This window comes from Cervus elaphus, chromosome 2, assembly GCF_910594005.1.
Source record: "Cervus elaphus chromosome 2, mCerEla1.1, whole genome shotgun sequence".
In the NCBI taxonomy this organism is placed as follows: Eukaryota; Metazoa; Chordata; class Mammalia; order Artiodactyla; family Cervidae; genus Cervus; species Cervus elaphus.
The window spans coordinates 7,893,020-7,911,012 of NC_057816.1; the positions used below are offsets into that span (position 1 = coordinate 7,893,020).

A 17,993-nucleotide genomic window follows, 5' to 3' on the forward strand; every position below is an offset into this window, starting at 1 on the left:
CTTCATAAAGTCTCTAACCCTAGATGACTCCGATAATATCCTAAATTGTATTGTGTCTGTTTTATTTTAATTTAGGACTCTATATACCGTTTACTAGCTAAATCTTTTCCTTACTGAATTGAAACACCACCTTTTTGGTTAGATTCTATCCTATTGAACTAATCTGTCTTTCCTACAACAATACCACATTGTTTCATTAGTGTGTCTTTTGTATTCTATTATTTGGAAAGGCAAGCTCCTCAACCTCGTTTACAAATTTCCCCACTATTTTCAGTTATTTTATTTGACTTAAAAGATGATCTAATCAATCTCAACTTCGCTGGGATTATAATCAAAACGCACGGTATATGCAAACTAATTTTTGAATTGATAACTTCATATTGGTTTCCACCAAAGATATGTGTACCTCCATTAGCTCGGATACCGTTTCTAATTCTTCAATAAAACTCTATTTTATAGCTCCTTTTTCCTTCCACTTTTTATTTTTTTCAAAAACAGGAAGTCCCCTTTTACCTGTGTTGTCGACGGATCCGGTTTACCGGTCCGCGCCAGCCCCTCCCCCGTCCCTCGGTTCCGGGTTACCATGGGAATCGAGGATTGACGTCACCAAGGGCTTCCGCGCCGGACCCGAGGGTCAACGGTGAAACCAGGGACAGAGACACCGCTTTGCCCCATCTATGCATGCGCGCTCTTGTTCCGCTCCTCCCCGACCCCAATTCTTGTTCCGCCACGGCTTTTCCGCCGCGACCTCTAGCTTAAACCCAGCGAAATTACTCCCCGGGGAAAGGGAGCGAGAAAAAAAAAAAAAAAATCGAACCAACGACAGCCAATCCCAGGACATTACGACGCAACGAGATTGATTGACTCCACCAGCCCAACCAATGGGAGAGCTCTTGGCCCCATACGTCACAGAGTTTACCCCACCTTATCCCTCCTTTCTGGACTCCGAGCTCAGTTCGCGCAGTAACAAATGAAGTGCGCGCTGCGACACCTCCCAGCTCTTCAGGCTCGGCCGCCATTTCCTCGCCTGGCCTAACGGTCCGGCCAATCCCAGCGCTCATCGAGAAAGGCTAAGGCTCCACCAATCGGAGGCCGCCGATTCCGACCCTTTGCCTCAGCTCGGCCCAATCCAGGCCCCGGCCCCGTCGCCCCCGGTCCGCCCCCGCGGAGCCCTCTCTCCTCCCTCTTTGTGCGTCTCGCGCCGCCGCCGCCCGCCGCGTGAGAGGACGGGTTCCGCGCGCTCCGCGGCAGCGCAGTCGGGTCCCCTCCCCCCAGAAGATTCGGGAAGAAGAAGCCGCCGCCGAAAAGGAGTCGCCGGTGCCGGTCCCTGGGGGCGCCATGGCGACAGGAGCGAACGCTACGCCGCTGGGTAAGCTGGGCCCCCCAGGCCTCCCTCCCCTCCCTGGCCCCAAAGGGGGCTTCGAGCCGGGACTACCGACTGCCCCCGGGCCTGGGGCGGGGCTGCTGGTGTCCGGGCCGCTGCCGCCCCCGCCCGTGGGCTCGGTGGGGGCCCTGACCGCGGCCTTCCCCTTTGCGGCGCTACCTCCGCCGCCGCCGCCGCCGCCGCCCCCCCCCGCCTCCCCAGCAGCCGCCGCCGCCACCGCCCCCCTCCTCGGGCTCCTCGTACTCGCCGCCGCAGCCGCCCCCTCCGCCGCCGCTCTACCAGCGCGTGTCGCCACCACAGCCACCGCCACCCCAGCCGCCGCGTCAGGACCAGCAGCCGGGCCCGGCCGGCGGCGGAGGAGGTGAGTCGGGCCGAGAGAGCGCGCGAGGCGCTGCGCGGATGGGCCCGGCCGGCTGAGGGGCGCGCGGCGGCGGCGGCGACGGCGGCTGCACGCGGCAGGGGCGCGCGCGCGCGCACGGGGAGGCCCGGGCGGCGGAGCCACGGGGCGCGCGGCCTGGTTCTCGGGCCTCGAGTGCGCACGCGCCTCAGGGGTGGGGGCCCGGCGGGAGGAAGTTTGTTGCGCGCAGGCGCAGTTTGGCGACAGGGGTTTGGCCAACCTAAAAGCCGCGATTGGGGGGACCCCTTGTTGCTCTCCGCCTCTGGTGCCCGGGAGGGTTGTGGAGAAGGGATCGAATGGGTGGTTGGGGTGTCTCATGTGCAAGTCTGGAGGGCGGGAAAGGGTCAACTGATGTGGAGCGTCCTCTTCCTGGTTGTAGTAGAGTTCTAAAGGAAGAAAATACCAAGACAAGCTCCTTAAAACTTCTTTAATAAAACAGGGCTTTCGCTTCAGAACCAAAATGGATGAAAGTCTTCAAGGGGTGTTTAGGTCCGATTTTTTGTGACCCTTTTTGGCAAGGATCCTTGTTCTGTTCGTTTCGTCATCTCACTTTATCTACCTAAGAAGTATGACACGCCTTCTTCTCTTGAGGCTTTTCTGCTGGATCTGGCCCCTGAGGAGGCACCTTGTGTATCAAACGCCAGGGAGTTTCTGCTTGTGTACTGGGGAAGAAAGATTTGGCTCCTATTGTATAGCTTGTTCTTTGTTGAACTTAACGATACGTGTTTTAGACACTTAAGGGTTCAACTGGCCAGGAAAATGCTGACCTTAGCTAAACTTTTGAGGAGAAAAGTGATTTTCCTGAAGAATCCAGGTTTTTCAGTTGATAACCATAGATTTAGTTGTGTTTTGTCGCAGTTTCCTCAGGTGACTGGTGGGGAGGTGGGAAGAGTCAGCAGTTAACAATATTGCTTTATACCCTTGAATATTCAGTCTGCTCTTATGTCTTGGGGCTGTTAAGAGGTTTATGGACAACCATGTGGTATATTACTATCTCAACACTCTTATTTCACTACTTGAAACTTTGTGCACTGAGATTTCTTGTTTACACATTTCATAGCATTTCTGTGGACAAAAATTATAAATGTGCAATGTTAACTTTTCAGACCCAGGTCCCCTTCTAGTGGCCATGTCTTTTGACTTCCTGGGTTTGTCTTCCATTCTCTGCTGTTTCTTTTTAGGTCAAGTTCTCAGTTTCATAGTCTGCTGAGGTTGTGTGTAGTATCATAAGTATCCTAAACCGACTGTTGGTAGTTACTCTGCTGGTTTATGTTTACATCTTACGAACTTTATCTCTCTTAGACTTCCCCAGTAAGAAGCGGAAGAGGAGCCGCTGGAACCAAGACACAATGGAACAGAAGACGGTGATTCCAGGAATGCCTACAGTCATCCCCCCTGGACTTACTCGGGAACAAGAAAGAGCTTATATAGGTAAATACACGTTCTGCACTCAAAGGCATTTTCAGATTGTTACTGAACATTTTATTTGTTGAAAGTTTGGGACTTACAGTTTTCTCTTTGAGAGGAGCTATGGTCAGATGACTTTGATATAATCCATCAGTTTTTGCTCTGTGAGTCCTGCATTTGTAGTTCCTTGCTTTGGTCTGTTGGTAACAGCAGTGTTCTCCATGAGTGCCAGAAGGGTAGAGGGGCCCGCTTAGGAATGAGAATAGTTCCCAGCCCAGCCCAGCACCCAACCCCACCCTTTTCAGCTGCTGTTCATTACCAGTTGATGAGGTGAGTGTTACATGCCTCTCTGGATTTGGCCCCAGTGGAGAACACTGCAGGTATTGTAAACCAAGTACCTTTTTCACAGCCTGGCCTTTCACCATAATTTCATATTCCTCCTTTCCCTAAAATGTGGTCTTTTATTTTTTTATAGGTACTTTCTGAAAGGGGAAAAAACTCAGTTTAATCAAAAAGTGGTTCTGAAAGTGTGTTTACCCCCTTTTACCATTTTGTTGAATTTAACCTTTCCTTCAGCATCTTTTCTGGTTTGGTCTTTGGAGAGCTGTCTTAAAATGAGGGCTCTTGTGTTTACTCCTAAGGAACTCTGCAGGGAAAGGGGTACTGCTTGGATCTGGAATAATGAGGTGGTTAGGATAAAAGATCTTAACTGTTGGGAAATTTTGAGAATTACGAATATCCATAGTAGAAATGAAACTAACTTAAAAATTACCTTTTTTAAAAAAAATGAAAGGTTTTTAATGCAAGTTTTACATTCATTTATGTACCTGTACAGCTGTCTCAAAAAAGTTTACTTGATACACATTTCCTACTAACCAAATAAACATTGGAGTAAATTAGGGCAGAAGCCTCCTAGACCCATGAGGTTGTGTCCTTCATGAGTAAAAGACCTCAAGGCCATTGTTGTTCTTGAGGGTCTTCATCTGTTTTCTAGATTGCTGAAAATTTTGAGGTGTTGAAATTGTCTTATCTCCTTTTTACAGTACTAATAATTCTTCTTTCCCTACTGTTGAGTCTACTTCCACCCATACTTCTATGTCTTGTATTTGATTAGTCTGGGTCTTGATAACCTTATGAAAATGTCCCTAGTAGAGCGATATCCCAAGAACACAAGCAGATGTAGGAAATGGGAAAAACAGACTCATTCTTTACATTTCCAGCTCTCTTCCTTGGGAGGAAGTTACTCCTAAGAGCGTTTAAAGGTGTAATCAAAGCCTGGGCTAGTGTAGGCCTCTTCTCCGAGGAAGATAGCAACCTTTAGATTCAGGTGCCGGTGGTCTCCTCAGATCAGAGCCCACATCCCTGCTGTCCAGTTATGAGAACTGCTTACCTCTATGAAGGTGACTCTCACCTTGAGCAGTTGAGCTTAACACTTGACTGCCAAGTCAGAACTTCTCTAGCATAAAACAACTTGGGGGCCCACATGTGTCTTAGTGCTGTTTTATCGCTCTTACACAGGAGGTCCCCAATATCTTCTTTTGATATTAATGTAGATTTTCATTTCTTCTGAGTTGGAGTGGATGTGGGGTATAGCCCTGTGGGCTGTATTTAAAATTAGAAGGGTGTCTGGGTTTAGACATGCATTAATTCTTGGAGTCAACTCAACTTGAACCCAACCCATTAAGACTTGCCCTTATTAGAGATAACCTGCTTAGGACACTCAGATGCTACAAAGGTAAGAAACAGGTGGTCATTCAGCATGCGAAGAGAGTGATCTGCCTTCACACTTCGCATTATCTTGAGAAAATCAGCTGGGTAATACTTCCCTGGAGTCACTGAACTTTGGTGAAACCCTCATCTCTCTTTTTCATATACAGCCTCGTTTGTCAAGGTCTTAGGGCCCCACATAACTCTCCTTGACCCACACTTTTCATTCTCTGCACCCCTACTTTTATTCTCCATGTAAGGAGCGAGTCTAAACTTCTTGCCTTGTTACTGCTGTATTAAGGTATACGGATTGTTATAAAATTTGAATGAAAACAACAGGTATTGGGAGATCCTTACTAGTACGGATCTGGTTTTACAGAAAGAATATGCACAAACTTACATGTGAGACTGTTGAATTGGTTATTAAATGTTTTGTTTAAGGAATTTTAATCCTGGTATCAGTGAAAATGATCTTTGCTTAACTGGTGTTTTTCCTTGTCCCATGTTAATTGAATCTCATTTTGGATTATGTTTTAAGTTTTGATGAAGGAAAAATAAAATCTAAGAGTCTTGCACTCAAGAATGTAATTTGGTGGGAACAGGGTATTGGTGATAACATACATGGTTTAGTTCTGAGTGCCAATTGTATAGCAAGCCTTGGTGGAGAGGAAGAGGTAAAAGGCCTCCTAATAATTGTTTTGATGTTAGCCTTAGTGAACAGTCTATACTGCTAACCCCTCTTCCAACGAACTGTTTGCTTCCTTAAGTGATAACCATTTTGAAGTGAAAGATACTTAGAGATGTAAGTGGACTCCTGCCAGTAGATGGTTGGGAGTTTTTGCCTCAATGTGTTCACTGATCAGTCGTCCCTTTCAAAGTCTCCGAGTTCTTCATGCTTGTTGTTGAGATTTGAGATGTTTTTTGGTAACATTGTCTTTTTTCCATCCTTTTTTTTCTTTCCTAACCTGGTTTCTTCCAGTGCAACTGCAGATAGAAGACCTGACTCGTAAACTGCGCACAGGAGACCTGGGCATCCCCCCTAACCCTGAGGACAGGTTGGGAAACAGTTTTAACCAGCTGACAGTAACGCTTTTACCTTTTTCTCAATACGTTTTACTGGTGGCAACATGTTGTGTCAGTTCAATAAAATCCTAGTAAGAAGACTGGTACTGTGACCATTCTGGGAACTAGAGTGTAAATTAGCAGTATATATGGTCAGTCATCAGTTAGCAAATTGGAATGAAATTTAATTACTAGCAGAATCAAAAGTTACAGGAAAATGGACAACTGGTTTTCAATTGAAAAGCATGTAGATTTTAACCTGATTTACCCACTAGTAGGGAGAGTGAGGTGGCCCATTAACCAGCTATTTCAGTATTTCCTTTGGCTGAAAGCCCAGGTGTAGCGTTTTCCTCACAGGTACTACACAGTGTAGGGAATAAGAATATTTTTGAGCATCACTGAATTTGAGCAGGCCAGAAACTCAGTCTGGTCAGCTCATGCTGCAGTCTCGTGCTCATGGTTTTGAAATAGACAAGATTCTAACCAACTTCCTTCATCGCTGCCAGTTAATTTTCGGCCTTGGCCATTGCCTGGGGTGTTGGGAGGGGCCAGAATATTTTCACATGTTTTGGGAAGGCAAGCAACCAACCAATTACTTTTTTTTTTTTTTTTTTAAAGGAAGTGTGGTCCTCAAACAGCTGTGGTCATGTCATTTCAGTTTGTAATTTCTCTCACCTCTAAAAAGTAAAAAGTCTACAAAGTTTTTGAGGGAAATGAAATTTTTTAACAGGAATTTTATTGGCAGGCCAATATATGAACAGCTAAAATCTGGTCCATTTAATAGAAAGGCAATGTGCCTCCCCAGTGAAGTTTCTCTTAGTACATGCAGCATAGTTGAAAACACTTTGCTTTAAAAAGTAGTGTTTTTGGCTTGCTGCCCATTTTAATAACTTTTTAAATCAGGAACATAATGTAATGGTTTTAGAAGCCACTCACTTAAATAAGCACCTTTTTGGTGCCCTGTGTCAGAAAGCAAAGTAACTTCCATAGTGATGCTTTATATTTGAGTTAATTAAATTTTTTAATGTTTTCACCTGTAGATTTTGGTTGGAGGGTTGTGTTACGTTTTATATTTTGACTTTTTTTTTTTTTTTAGATTTGCTTTATAGATTATAGACCACAACTGTTTAGTTCCTTTTTGGCCTTTTTTCCTTTAATAACATGTCCACAGGTTACCAGGCAGTTCCTCAAAAAGTTGAATTTTTAACAAACCTTTGTTTCCTGGAGAATTTGGATTAGAAATTAGATGACCTCTAATACTCTTCCTATTCAGAGTGAAGAAGTTGGGCCAGTCTGGCCTCTAGAATATTGGTTTTTGCCTTTCACTTCCACAATTTGGAAAGAGGTTACACTGTTGTGGGGCCTTTAAATGACCAATTTGGTACTGGTAAAGCTTCTTTTGGTGATTAGCCAGAAGTGCTTAATTCTAGACAGCTATGAATGAGGTGGGAATTAGAAATGTCAAGCATGTTAGAAATAAAATCAGAGCAGAGTTTTTTTTTCCTCCCTTGAATTCAGTTTGAAAGAGGCCCTAATTAATGCCTGATGGTTTTGCTTTGAAAGAGCCCAGGTTGGAGGGAAATGCAAGAGTTTCTCATTTAAGGTTATTTCTTAAAAAGGTGTATTTTCAATATGAAGCCACTTTATGCCATTTTGATGTTGCTTAAGTTGCACAGTTAAAAATGTTTTAAAACCTGTAGATTTAAATGTATAAGATGGTAGTCTAATGAGCTGGGGTATGTTTGTCTTTGTTCACTATTACTGGATTGTGCTAACAGTTTATACAAATGCTAGAAACGGAGGTGTCATTTAGCCGTCATTAGCCATGAACAAACCTGACCTTTTATTCCATCGTGTGTGTAATGTGGTATGACATGATTCGCTTTAGGCTGAAGACAGTGGGAGCAGCCGAGTTCAGTCCTTGCTCTCCAACTAGGCAAGGTTCTCTCAACTAAACAAAGGGTATAGGAATCTTGACTACTTTCAGGATGTTTTTAAAATAACCTGATCCACATGGTCTCTTCCCTTCTTGCAGCTGCTACTAAATTTTCATTCACAATATCAAGCTATGGTCCTTTTTGTAATCGTAACTCAGAATTCTAGGAGTGTAACTTCTCTTTTTTTTTATTACCGCAAAATCCAGCTGTGGTAAACTGATCATTTTATCATTGCTATTTTTTACTTGTAGCAACAGCATTTTACTCCTTTAAAAAAAGAGAGAGAGAAAATCTGCTTTCTGGACTTGTAAACTCTGGTGGAGAATCATAGGTTTTCCCCTTGCTGTTTGCAGGTTCAGACCCTAGACAAATACTTGACCAAATCTGCATTTGCAGCCTCTCAGAGAAGCTGCTTTAGCAATTTAACGGTTTTCTCTACCCAGACTCCCTAACCTCGAACAGCCAGAAAACAGGTTGACTCCTGGGCCTTGGACACAGCCAGCCAGGCCATTGAAGGAAAAGCAGAGACGAAGCCTTGAATCATCTCTCTCCATTGTGGGGGCGAAGTAGCTGCAGTAGCCTTGAGTCCCAGTTGTATTGGGTTAAAGAGCTCATACTTACTATGTGGTAGGGGTACAGTCTCTCTTCCTGTTAGGGCATGAGCTCTGCAAGAGTCGTTTAACATTTTACCTAAACTTGGGGTTTCTGTGGTTCATAAAGTTGTAATATGTTTTTTTTTCCCCCAAACAAAAGAAAATTCATATTTGGCAAGAAGACTCCAGAGGATGATACAGTCCTTGCCATTCACAGTCTAGAGATTTTCCCTCAGAAGGACTTTTTTTCCTCTGATCACTTTTAGAACAAAACCACTTTTTTCCTTTCTCACACACACCCCAGTCCCCCTAATGCTAAGCCAGTTTCCACCTCCCTATTTCACACGATTTTGAATAGCACACGTTATGGTCGGTTCCTCCGAAGAGTGTTGTGTTAGGGTCTTGAGAGGCAGAGGGGCTGGGGAAGACTTATTTTAGCCCATGTGGGAATGAGAGTAAAGTGAAGGCAGAGGGGTGACGGTGGTCTGTTTCCCACAGGTCCCCTTCCCCTGAGCCCATCTACAATAGTGAGGGGAAGAGGCTTAACACTCGCGAGTTCCGTACCCGCAAGAAACTTGAGGAGGAACGGCACAATCTCATCACAGAAATGGTTGCCCTCAACCCTGATTTCAAGCCACCTGCAGATTACAAGTAAGCCAGGGGACTGGGTGGTCTGGGATAAAGACCCCAGCGGATTAGGTGTGGTCTGCTAGAGCATTGTGGATACTAACCTCTCACTCCTTAACCCCTGTCACCTATAACAACATGTGGTACGGAAGGTTAGTTCTAGAAGAGCTGTTGTTTATCTGTCTCACCTCAGAAGTGTGCAGAGTCTATGAGTCTTTTCTTTCTTAGACCTCCAGCAACACGTGTGAGCGATAAAGTAATGATCCCACAAGATGAGTATCCAGAAATCAATTTTGTGGGGTTGCTGATTGGGCCAAGGTGAGTACCTGTTGTTCTGTGGAATACAGAATTCCCAAGGACCTGGGAGGGGCTCCCTGGGTGGCTTGATGTTAAAGAATCTGCCTGCTAATGCAAAAGATGTGGTTCGATCCCTGGGTTGGAAAGATCCCCTGGAGGGGAGGAAATGGCAGTGCACTCGTGTTCTTGCTTGGAAAATCCCATGGACAGAGGAGCCTGGTGGGCCAAAGTCCATGGGTGTCACAAAAGAGTCAGATGCGACTTAGTAACTGAGCACGCATGCGAAGACCTGGGAGATGTCTGTCTTGTGCCTCTTTGGGTACCATCTTCCTGTTTTTGGTATGATGTTCACTTGGGCTGAGTGAATACCTTCTGGTGAGAAAATTTTCTGTTTCACCGCAGAGAAGTCAAATCTTGAGGATTGCTGTCTGTGACCTTAACTTAAAGATCATGGAGCTGTTGGTGGGAAAATCCCATTCTGTACATTCATGGTTTCCTATCACTGCCCAGTGAGCCACTCTGAATTCCCATGTTGGGTATTAAAACCATCTTTTCTGCCTCTGATAGAGGGAACACCTTGAAAAACATAGAGAAGGAGTGTAATGCCAAGATCATGATCCGGGGGAAGGGTTCTGTGAAAGAAGGAAAAGTTGGGCGCAAAGATGGCCAGATGCTGCCAGGAGAAGATGAGCCGCTTCACGCCCTGGTCACTGCCAATACCATGGAGAATGTGAAGAAAGCCGTAGAACAGGTAAGGGAGTCAGGAAGGAAGCCTCCAGCCAGAAATCTAGGTGGCAGTCCCATGACTTACATAACTGTTCCTGTTGCGTCTCCACCAGATAAGAAACATCCTGAAGCAGGGTATCGAGACCCCTGAGGACCAGAACGACCTACGGAAGATGCAGCTTCGAGAGTTGGCTCGCTTGAATGGAACCCTTCGGGAAGATGATAACAGGTGTGTATGTGATTGGTTTAGAGGGACATGCACAGAAACCAGAACCTATGGAAGAAGGGTGATTGGCCGTAGCCCTTGAGGTGACCTTTTTCTCTCAACAGGATCTTAAGACCCTGGCAGAGCTCTGAGACCCGCAGCATTACCAATACCACAGTGTGTACCAAGTGTGGAGGGGCTGGCCACATTGCTTCCGATTGCAAGTTCCAAAGGTGAGGGTTTCCTGGTAGCCTCTGGTGTATAGGACAGCTCGTGTTAACTTGCAGACCCAAGAGCTTCCATTCATTGAATTTGGTCTATTAACAGTGTGGTGCAAAGCCCAGGATGATTAGAAACATCCCTAGTTTATTGCTTATCTTGAGCCCAGGGAACCTGAAAACTTCCCTTCTGGGTATAGGTGTTTTCACTGTGACTCATTGCTAACTGCTATTTGTTGCTTATGGTTGGTATTACAAGACAGCTTGTAGTTTTCACCAGTTGCAATCCAGCATTTGATAGGAAAGTTTTTCTACTTTGAGTGGCACATATAAAAAGCCTTGTTAAGGAAGGAAGTTTTGGCAGCTGCTCTGGTCTTGCATAGATTTTCCTTCCCTGATACCTGCAGTGTGGAAATTGATGGAACTTGCTGTTTTGGGAAAACCGGGACTTTTCCTGGCTTCCTTTCGCTTCTTGCCCAAGGGTCTCTGCTGTGGCAGAGGTCCATGTGCTTTCCCCAGATGCAAAGCTGGGCACAGAGCTGAAGAGCTGATGGGACTATTTCCAGGAAGGGGTTAGAAAGGGTGACTGAATTCCTCTGAAATTCCTCTGTGTAAATTCCTTGAAGTAAAGGTTTCTATCTTAATGAGTCTTCTCCACCTCTTTTCTCTTTGTGTCCCTAACCCACCTTTAGGCCTGGTGACCCCCAGTCAGCTCAGGATAAAGCACGGATGGATAAAGAGTACTTGTCCCTCATGGCTGAACTGGGGGAGGCGCCTGTGCCCGCATCTGTGGGCTCCACCTCTGGGCCTGCCACCACACCACTGGCCAGTGCCCCTCGGCCTGCTGCTCCCGCCAACAACCCACCTCCACCGGTGAGTTTCAGGGGGTGGTTCTCAAAACCTGGCCCCCTCTTCTCTTCCTGTGAGATGGGACGTGACCAGGTGCTTGGGGAAGGACAGGTGGACATGGCCGGCAACACTGTTCTTCCGGGCCATCAGGAATGTTTGGGGACCTCTCAGTTGGGGAACGTCTTGGTCGTGTGTCCTGGTCCTGTGGCACAGCCGAAAGAACAGTGTTGCCGCCAGAGGGGGCAGGCAGGGACGCTGGCGGGAATGCTCTCACGTAGTCTCTCATGTCCACTACCCAGAGCCGCCCACCCTGGATGAATTCTGGGCCGTCAGAGAGTCGGCCCTACCATGGCATGCACGGAGGTGGCCCTGGTGGGCCCGGAGGTGGCCCCCACAGCTTCCCACACCCGCTGCCCAGCCTCACAGGTGGGCATGGTGGACATCCCATGCAGCACAACCCTAATGGACCCCCGCCCCCCTGGATGCAGCCGCCACCACCACCGATGAACCAGGGCCCCCACCCACCTGGGCACCATGGCCCTCCTCCAATGGGTAAGTAAGTGTCAGACCAGAAACCTTGGGGCTTTGGGGTAAGCAGGGCTTTACATGGCTGGGAGCAGGTCTCGGGTTGAGTGTCAGTGCTGAGTCTCGTGCCGAGGCTTTGGTTTCCAGGTCAGGAGGAAGTCTCCCTTATGGTTCAGGAAGGGATTTCTATGTGGGGTATACACAGACCTGCCTCATAGAGACAGCATTCAGAATGGCTCTTTGTAAGGCAGTGATGGCCATCTCTGCCAGTGACTGAGCTATTGGTGGGGTGTATCTTCACTGGTCACTTCCAATGTCCTGCTAAGTCCCTGCTCTTTCCTTCCATCAAGATCAGTACCTGGGAAGTACGCCTGTGGGCTCTGGGGTCTATCGCCTGCATCAAGGAAAAGGTAACAGAGCCTGGTTGGTGCTTACTGCGGGGTGTTGCCTGCCTAGGCTGGGGAGGCAGTGGGAGCCCTGTGGTAACCCGTCTCCTCTCCTGAGGCCTCACCCTCTCCACTTCTCTGCAGGTATGATGCCGCCGCCGCCTATGGGCATGATGCCGCCGCCGCCGCCGCCTCCCAGTGGGCAGCCTCCGCCCCCTCCCTCTGGTCCTCTTCCCCCATGGCAACAGCAGCAGCAGCAGCCTCCGCCACCCCCTCCGCCCAGCAGCAGTATGGCTTCCAGTACCCCCTTGCCATGGCAGCAAAGTGAGTGGAATATTTTGGGCTGGTGGGGGTGGGTGGGATTGGGAGGGTGGGGCTGAGAGGAATGAGAGACCCTCACATCTCAGGCAGGCAGGCAGACTCCTTGGGATGAGACTCCGGTCTCTGCTGTGGGGTGAAAAGAAAGGGCCTTGTGGCCCCTGGGGGTCTGGGGGAAGAGAGCTGATGTCTGGCGAGGCTGTGTCTGGAGAGAGGTTTGTGGGGGCTGGAGGGGAGCCTGCCATCGTAGGCTGGGAGCCGCTGGCTGGCCCACGCCTGCGCCTTAGGCCCGGGGTTGGGGGGTGCATGCATGCTCTGGAGAGGGATGTGACTGGGGCCTGAGAGACTGCAGGGATGGGACCGGGGAGCAGCTGTGGCCTTGAGGTTGAATGTGCCGTTCGGTGGTGGCGGCGGATGGGCGGAGGGATGTCAGAGCCGGTTCTTGTGTCTGGTACCTTCCCCTTGGCCCTTCCAGGGGCATTGGTGACAAAAGGGCTTACTCCGCTAAGCCTAGAGACCTTGAGGCTGACCCCAGGGTAGTCCTGCCCACCCCTCCACCCCCATCGCCAGGACCACCCCGCCCGCCCGCCCCCCACCACCGTACCGCATGCCAAGCAAGGAGCAGGCATCCCTCGCCCCCCATCCCAAGGCAGCAGCCGCAGAGAGCCGCGGTGTGCCCCCGCGCGTGTGACCTTGGGCTTCTTTACCACCCCAGATACGACGACTACCACCACGAGCGCTGGCACAGGGTCCATCCCGCCATGGCAACAGCAGCAGGCGGCTGCCGCAGCTTCTCCAGGAGCCCCTCAGATGCAAGGCAACCCCACTATGGTGCCCCTGCCCCCAGGGGTCCAGCCGCCTCTGCCGCCCGGGGCCCCTCCCCCTCCGCCGCCTCCGCCGCCTGGTTCCGCCGGCATGATGTATGCCCCGCCCCCTCCTCCTCCGCCTCCCATGGACCCTTCTAACTTTGTCACCATGATGGGCATGGGGGTGGCGGGCATGCCACCCTTCGGGATGCCTCCAGCTCCCCCACCGCCTCCACCACAGAACTAGACTTGGTTTTTTAAGAAAATATATATTATATATAGAGAGAATTGGTCTCGTTTAAACACACGCCGAACCTCACCATATGGAGCCAGACATTGGGACGCACGCATGTGATTGTGTGCACGCATGTGTGTGTGTGCACGCACCGGGCTGGGCCAAGCGACTGAGGACTCGCTTGGGAATGGGCAGGTGGTAATAGGGGCGCCAGCTTGGGCTCTCCTGGCGCCCCGTAGCATCGAGTGTCTTCTTTGTCTTCTTTCTCTCCTCACCCAAATCCCTTTGCCTCTCCCCAAACTGGGCCGCCAGGATCCCTCCCCGCGGCGGCGATGGCCCGAGCCATGAGAGTGAGGACTTTCCGCGCCCATTGGTGACCCTTCCAGGCAGACAGCCTCAGCAGCGCCCCTGGTGGACAGGATGGTTCGGCAAAGCAGCCTGAGTTATTTTTATGGACGGAATCGGAACACGCTGGCTCCATATTGTGAAATTTTTATTAATTTTTTCTTTTTTCTTTGTTACTTCCTTATCTCTTCCTTTCTTCAGACTCCGTCCAAGGAGATGCTCTCCCCGGTCTTCTGCTGCAATTAGATTCCTTTCCCTTTTCTCATTCCTGGTTCTTTAAGGAGAGAGGAACAAGTGGTTTTTAGGCAGAGGCTTTGGGCCATCAATGTGGCGGGGTGGGGTGGGTGTCGTCTTTGGTTCCAAGATTTTCAAACTGCCATATTTTTTTCAAGCTGAGATATTTTTTCCCCTTTAAGTGCGGGGTTTTGTCTCTGCCACCCACGTGGAGTAGTGGGTTAGTCCCCAGGTTCAGGGTCCATAACCATCCTGGCACCCCTGCCCATGGTAGGTGAGGCCACGTAAGCTGCCTGGGGCTTGTCTGCAGCCTGCAGAGCCCTTTCAGCGCTCCCTGAGCTGCCTCAGATTCCATTTGTTCCTCTCCTTCCTGGAAGGCTACCTTCTAAAATTTATTTTAATCCCAAATGTCTGAATGTTCTGCAGTGTCGAGGGGTTTGAGCCCCTTGTTTTCTTCGTTCTGCTTCCTTCCTTTCCTCCTCCCCTCTTCATGGAGTGATTATGTTGACAATAATGTATGATGCGCGTTCTCTTCACTGGTTTATCAGCAGAAATTTCTCTGGGCTTTTTGGTGTATGATTCAACACTGCGTTAAAGGGGGGTGTTCCATTGAATAAAAGAGCAGTGTGGTTTTCCGGGTCTGTTGTTTTTCTTTTCTCTTACACTGCTGCCACTGTCAGTGCCGCCACCAGTTAACGAAGCTGTGTGCAGCGCCTGGTCCCCCTGTCCCTCTCCCAGGGGAGCCTCTGGAACCTTCATTAAGGAAGCCCCCGCCCCCCTTTGTTTCCCCGTTCTCCCTCCCTGTGCAGGTCTGCTGGGGAAGCTGCTGTGTGGGCGGCCCCACCTTCTGCTAGCTTACTGATTAATCGCTGAAGACCAGGTTCCCCCTTCCTGGTCTCTGTCCTTTTGAAGGCCTTTCCCTGGGGCTCGGACCCCCACATTCGATGAGCTCCAGTTGTGATTCGTGCCTGGAAGCTGCCACCTGACTGAGGCCCTGGGCCTGGGGAGGCCTCAGCACGAAAGGTCAAGCCCCAACTAATCCTGTCTGTCAGGCTCCAAGCTGCTAAAATTAAAACCGCCAAGTGGCTTTTTCTCTCTCTGCTGGTGACTCGCAGCCTGCCAGCACGGCAGGTTTTGGGGGGAGAGGTGGGGGCAGGAGAAGAGGCCCCACCTTGTGCTCTGTAAGCACTTCACAAAGGGTCTCAGGTTGTTTTGTTCTCTTGTGTCTAGGCTAGTGGACAGGCCCACTGTGGCACCAGGAAAACCCACCTCAGGACTTCTGGGGCAGTGAGTGAGGTCCTTGTTCAGTGGCTTCTGCTGCTTCGCTGCAGTTCCTGGGGTAGTTGCATGGGGGCCCACGCTTCCCACCACCTTCCCTTCCTTTGGGCAGGTTGAGGCACAGCAAGCTCTGCAGCCCACAGCACTGGACCAGTGGGGACAACGCTGGCCTGGGCTTTTCTGCAGCTTGGAGCTGGGGCTAGCCCTGCTGTTTATCCTGAGCAGGCCCTTGGTGTCTGAGCCCGTCCAGCTTGCCTGGGCTGGTTTGCTGTAGGCCTGCAGGGGTTAATGGAGCCTCAGAAGCCAGACCTATTCACTGGGTCTCCCCAAGCAGGACCTGAAGGTCCCTTGACTGAAAGGGAGAGGGGAGATCTTTCCTGTCCTTAGCCGACAGAACGGGGGCAGGGCCTGGGGCCTGGCAACCCTCTTTCACCTTGGCTTCACCTCATTGCTTCCCCCACAAGCTCCGTTTCCCTGGTGGGCTCATTGGGCGGTTAATTAGCTCTTTGAAGCTCTGGAAGAGGCAAAGTGGCGCTATGTGGGTTTTAGAAATAAAATCAATAAATGACTTAACCACAGCCCAGCTATCTCCTCTGTCTCTCTCCCCTGGGGCCAGCTCCATTCCTGTGCTCGCTCCCTCTCTGCTCCCTGCCTTCAGCTTTTGTTAAGGTTTTGGTGAGTAACAAAGTGGCTGACTGGGGCATCAGTCTCCAAGGCAGCAAGCACCTGCCTTTGTGGTGGAACCAGAGGGGTGAAAAGGGCTTTCCCAGCCGCCTTAGACCCCTGTGGGAGGGCAAAGCCCTCCACTTGACCCTGCTCCTGTTCTGCTGCAGCAGCAGTGTCTTCCCCGCCCCCTCAGAGCCGGGTTGGTGGAAGGAATGTCCGTTGGGAAAGGTCAGTGTTAGGGCTCTGTTACTGAGACCCCGCCAAGTGCTCTGGAGAAACCCAAGATTGGTCCCAGGAAGGAGACAGGATTTCTGGTTGGAAATCTAGTCGGACGTAAACAACCTTTGAGTTAGTTCGTGCATCTGTTTAGAAACCATTGGACATAAACAACATAGAGTTAGTTCAGAGTTCAGGCTGGGAAAGTGTACTTTCAGAGTTGTTTAAATCTCTAAAGGGAACTTCCCTGGTCCAGTGGCTAAGACTGTGTGCCCAATGAAGGGGTCTTGGGTTTGACCCCTGGTCAGGGAAGTAAGATCCGACATACTGCAACTGGAAATCCTGCATGCACCCACTGCAACTAAAGCTCTTGTGTGCAACAACAAGACCTGGCACAGGCCAAATAAGTAAATGAAGTATTAAGGCTTCCCAGGTGGCTCAGTGTTAAAAGTCTGCCTGTTGATGCAGGAGACATAGGTTTCTTCCCTCATCTGGAAAGATCCCAAAACTAAGGAGCAACTCAGCCTGTGCGCCACAACTACTGAGCCTGCACTCTAGAGCCTGGGAGCCCTAGCTACTGAAGCCCAAGCCCCCTAGAGCCCATGCTCCCCAACAAGAGACGCCACCTCAATAAGAAGCCTGCACATGGCAGGTAGAGGTAGCCCCTGCTTGCTGCAACTAGAGAAAAGCCTGCACAGCAATGAAGACCAAGCACAGCCTACATAAATAAGCAAAATTATATATATATATATATATGGATGGATGTGAGAGTTGGACCATAAAGAAAACTGAGTACCAAAGTATTGATGCTTTTGAACTGCTGTGTTGGAGAAGGCTCTTGAAAGTCCCTCAGACTGACTGCAAGGAGATCAAACCAGTCCATCCTAAAGGAAATCAGTCCTGAATATTCATTGAAAGGACTGATGCTAAAGCTGAAGCTCCAATACTTTGGCCACCTGATGTGAAGACACTTGACTCATTGGAAAAGACCCTGATGCCGGGAAAGATTGAAGGCGGGAGGAGAAGGGGACAAACAGGACGAGATGGTTGGATGGCCCCACCGCCTCGATGGACATGAGTTTGAGCAAGCTCCAGGAGTTGGTGATGGACAGGGAAGCCTGAGGTGCTGCAGTCCATGGGGTCACAAAGAGTCGGACATGACTGAGCACCTGAACTCATACATAAACCTATACACACAACACCAATAGGGAGTGAAACGGGGGAAGGACTTGGGGAAGCCAGTAGGTCAGTTTCAGTCTTCAAGTTCCCATCATGCTGGGCTGGGGGATGTGAAATGAAGGGTCTCCTGGCGTGGCATTACCCTGGAAGACTGGAAAGTTCCAGTGGGTGCCACTGACACAACAAAAGCCAAAAGAACCCAGGAGAAAGGTAGCCGGAGAAACCAACTCAAAGTATTACATTTGTTTCCCAACAGAAAGAGGTTGTGTCCCAGTTCAGCCAGTTCCTTGAGTGCAGGGGCAGGGTGATCACCCAGTTGATGAGCAGGGGGAGGGGTGTGGATTGAGTTGACTTGGGGAGCAGAATAAGATAGGATTGTGCTCTGTTGGGGGCAGG

At 49.5% G+C, this 17,993-nt stretch overlaps 1 protein-coding gene across 1 annotated transcript; it reads left to right on the top strand.

Annotated features, from left to right (window-relative positions):
- Positions 1 to 950: 950 nt before the first annotated feature.
- On the top strand, positions 951 to 14,897 carry SF1 (splicing factor 1). The gene is given in 14 exon segments (XM_043927802.1): positions 951 to 1,566; positions 1,568 to 1,745; positions 3,084 to 3,212; positions 5,875 to 5,950; positions 8,986 to 9,138; positions 9,343 to 9,432; positions 9,979 to 10,162; positions 10,251 to 10,366; positions 10,468 to 10,575; positions 11,253 to 11,433; positions 11,688 to 11,961; positions 12,285 to 12,344; positions 12,465 to 12,644; positions 13,354 to 14,897. Coding segments are annotated over 14 exon segments (2,295 nt in total). The 5' UTR covers positions 951 to 1,338; the 3' UTR covers positions 13,692 to 14,897.
- The last annotated feature ends 3,096 nt before the right edge of the window (positions 14,898 to 17,993 follow it).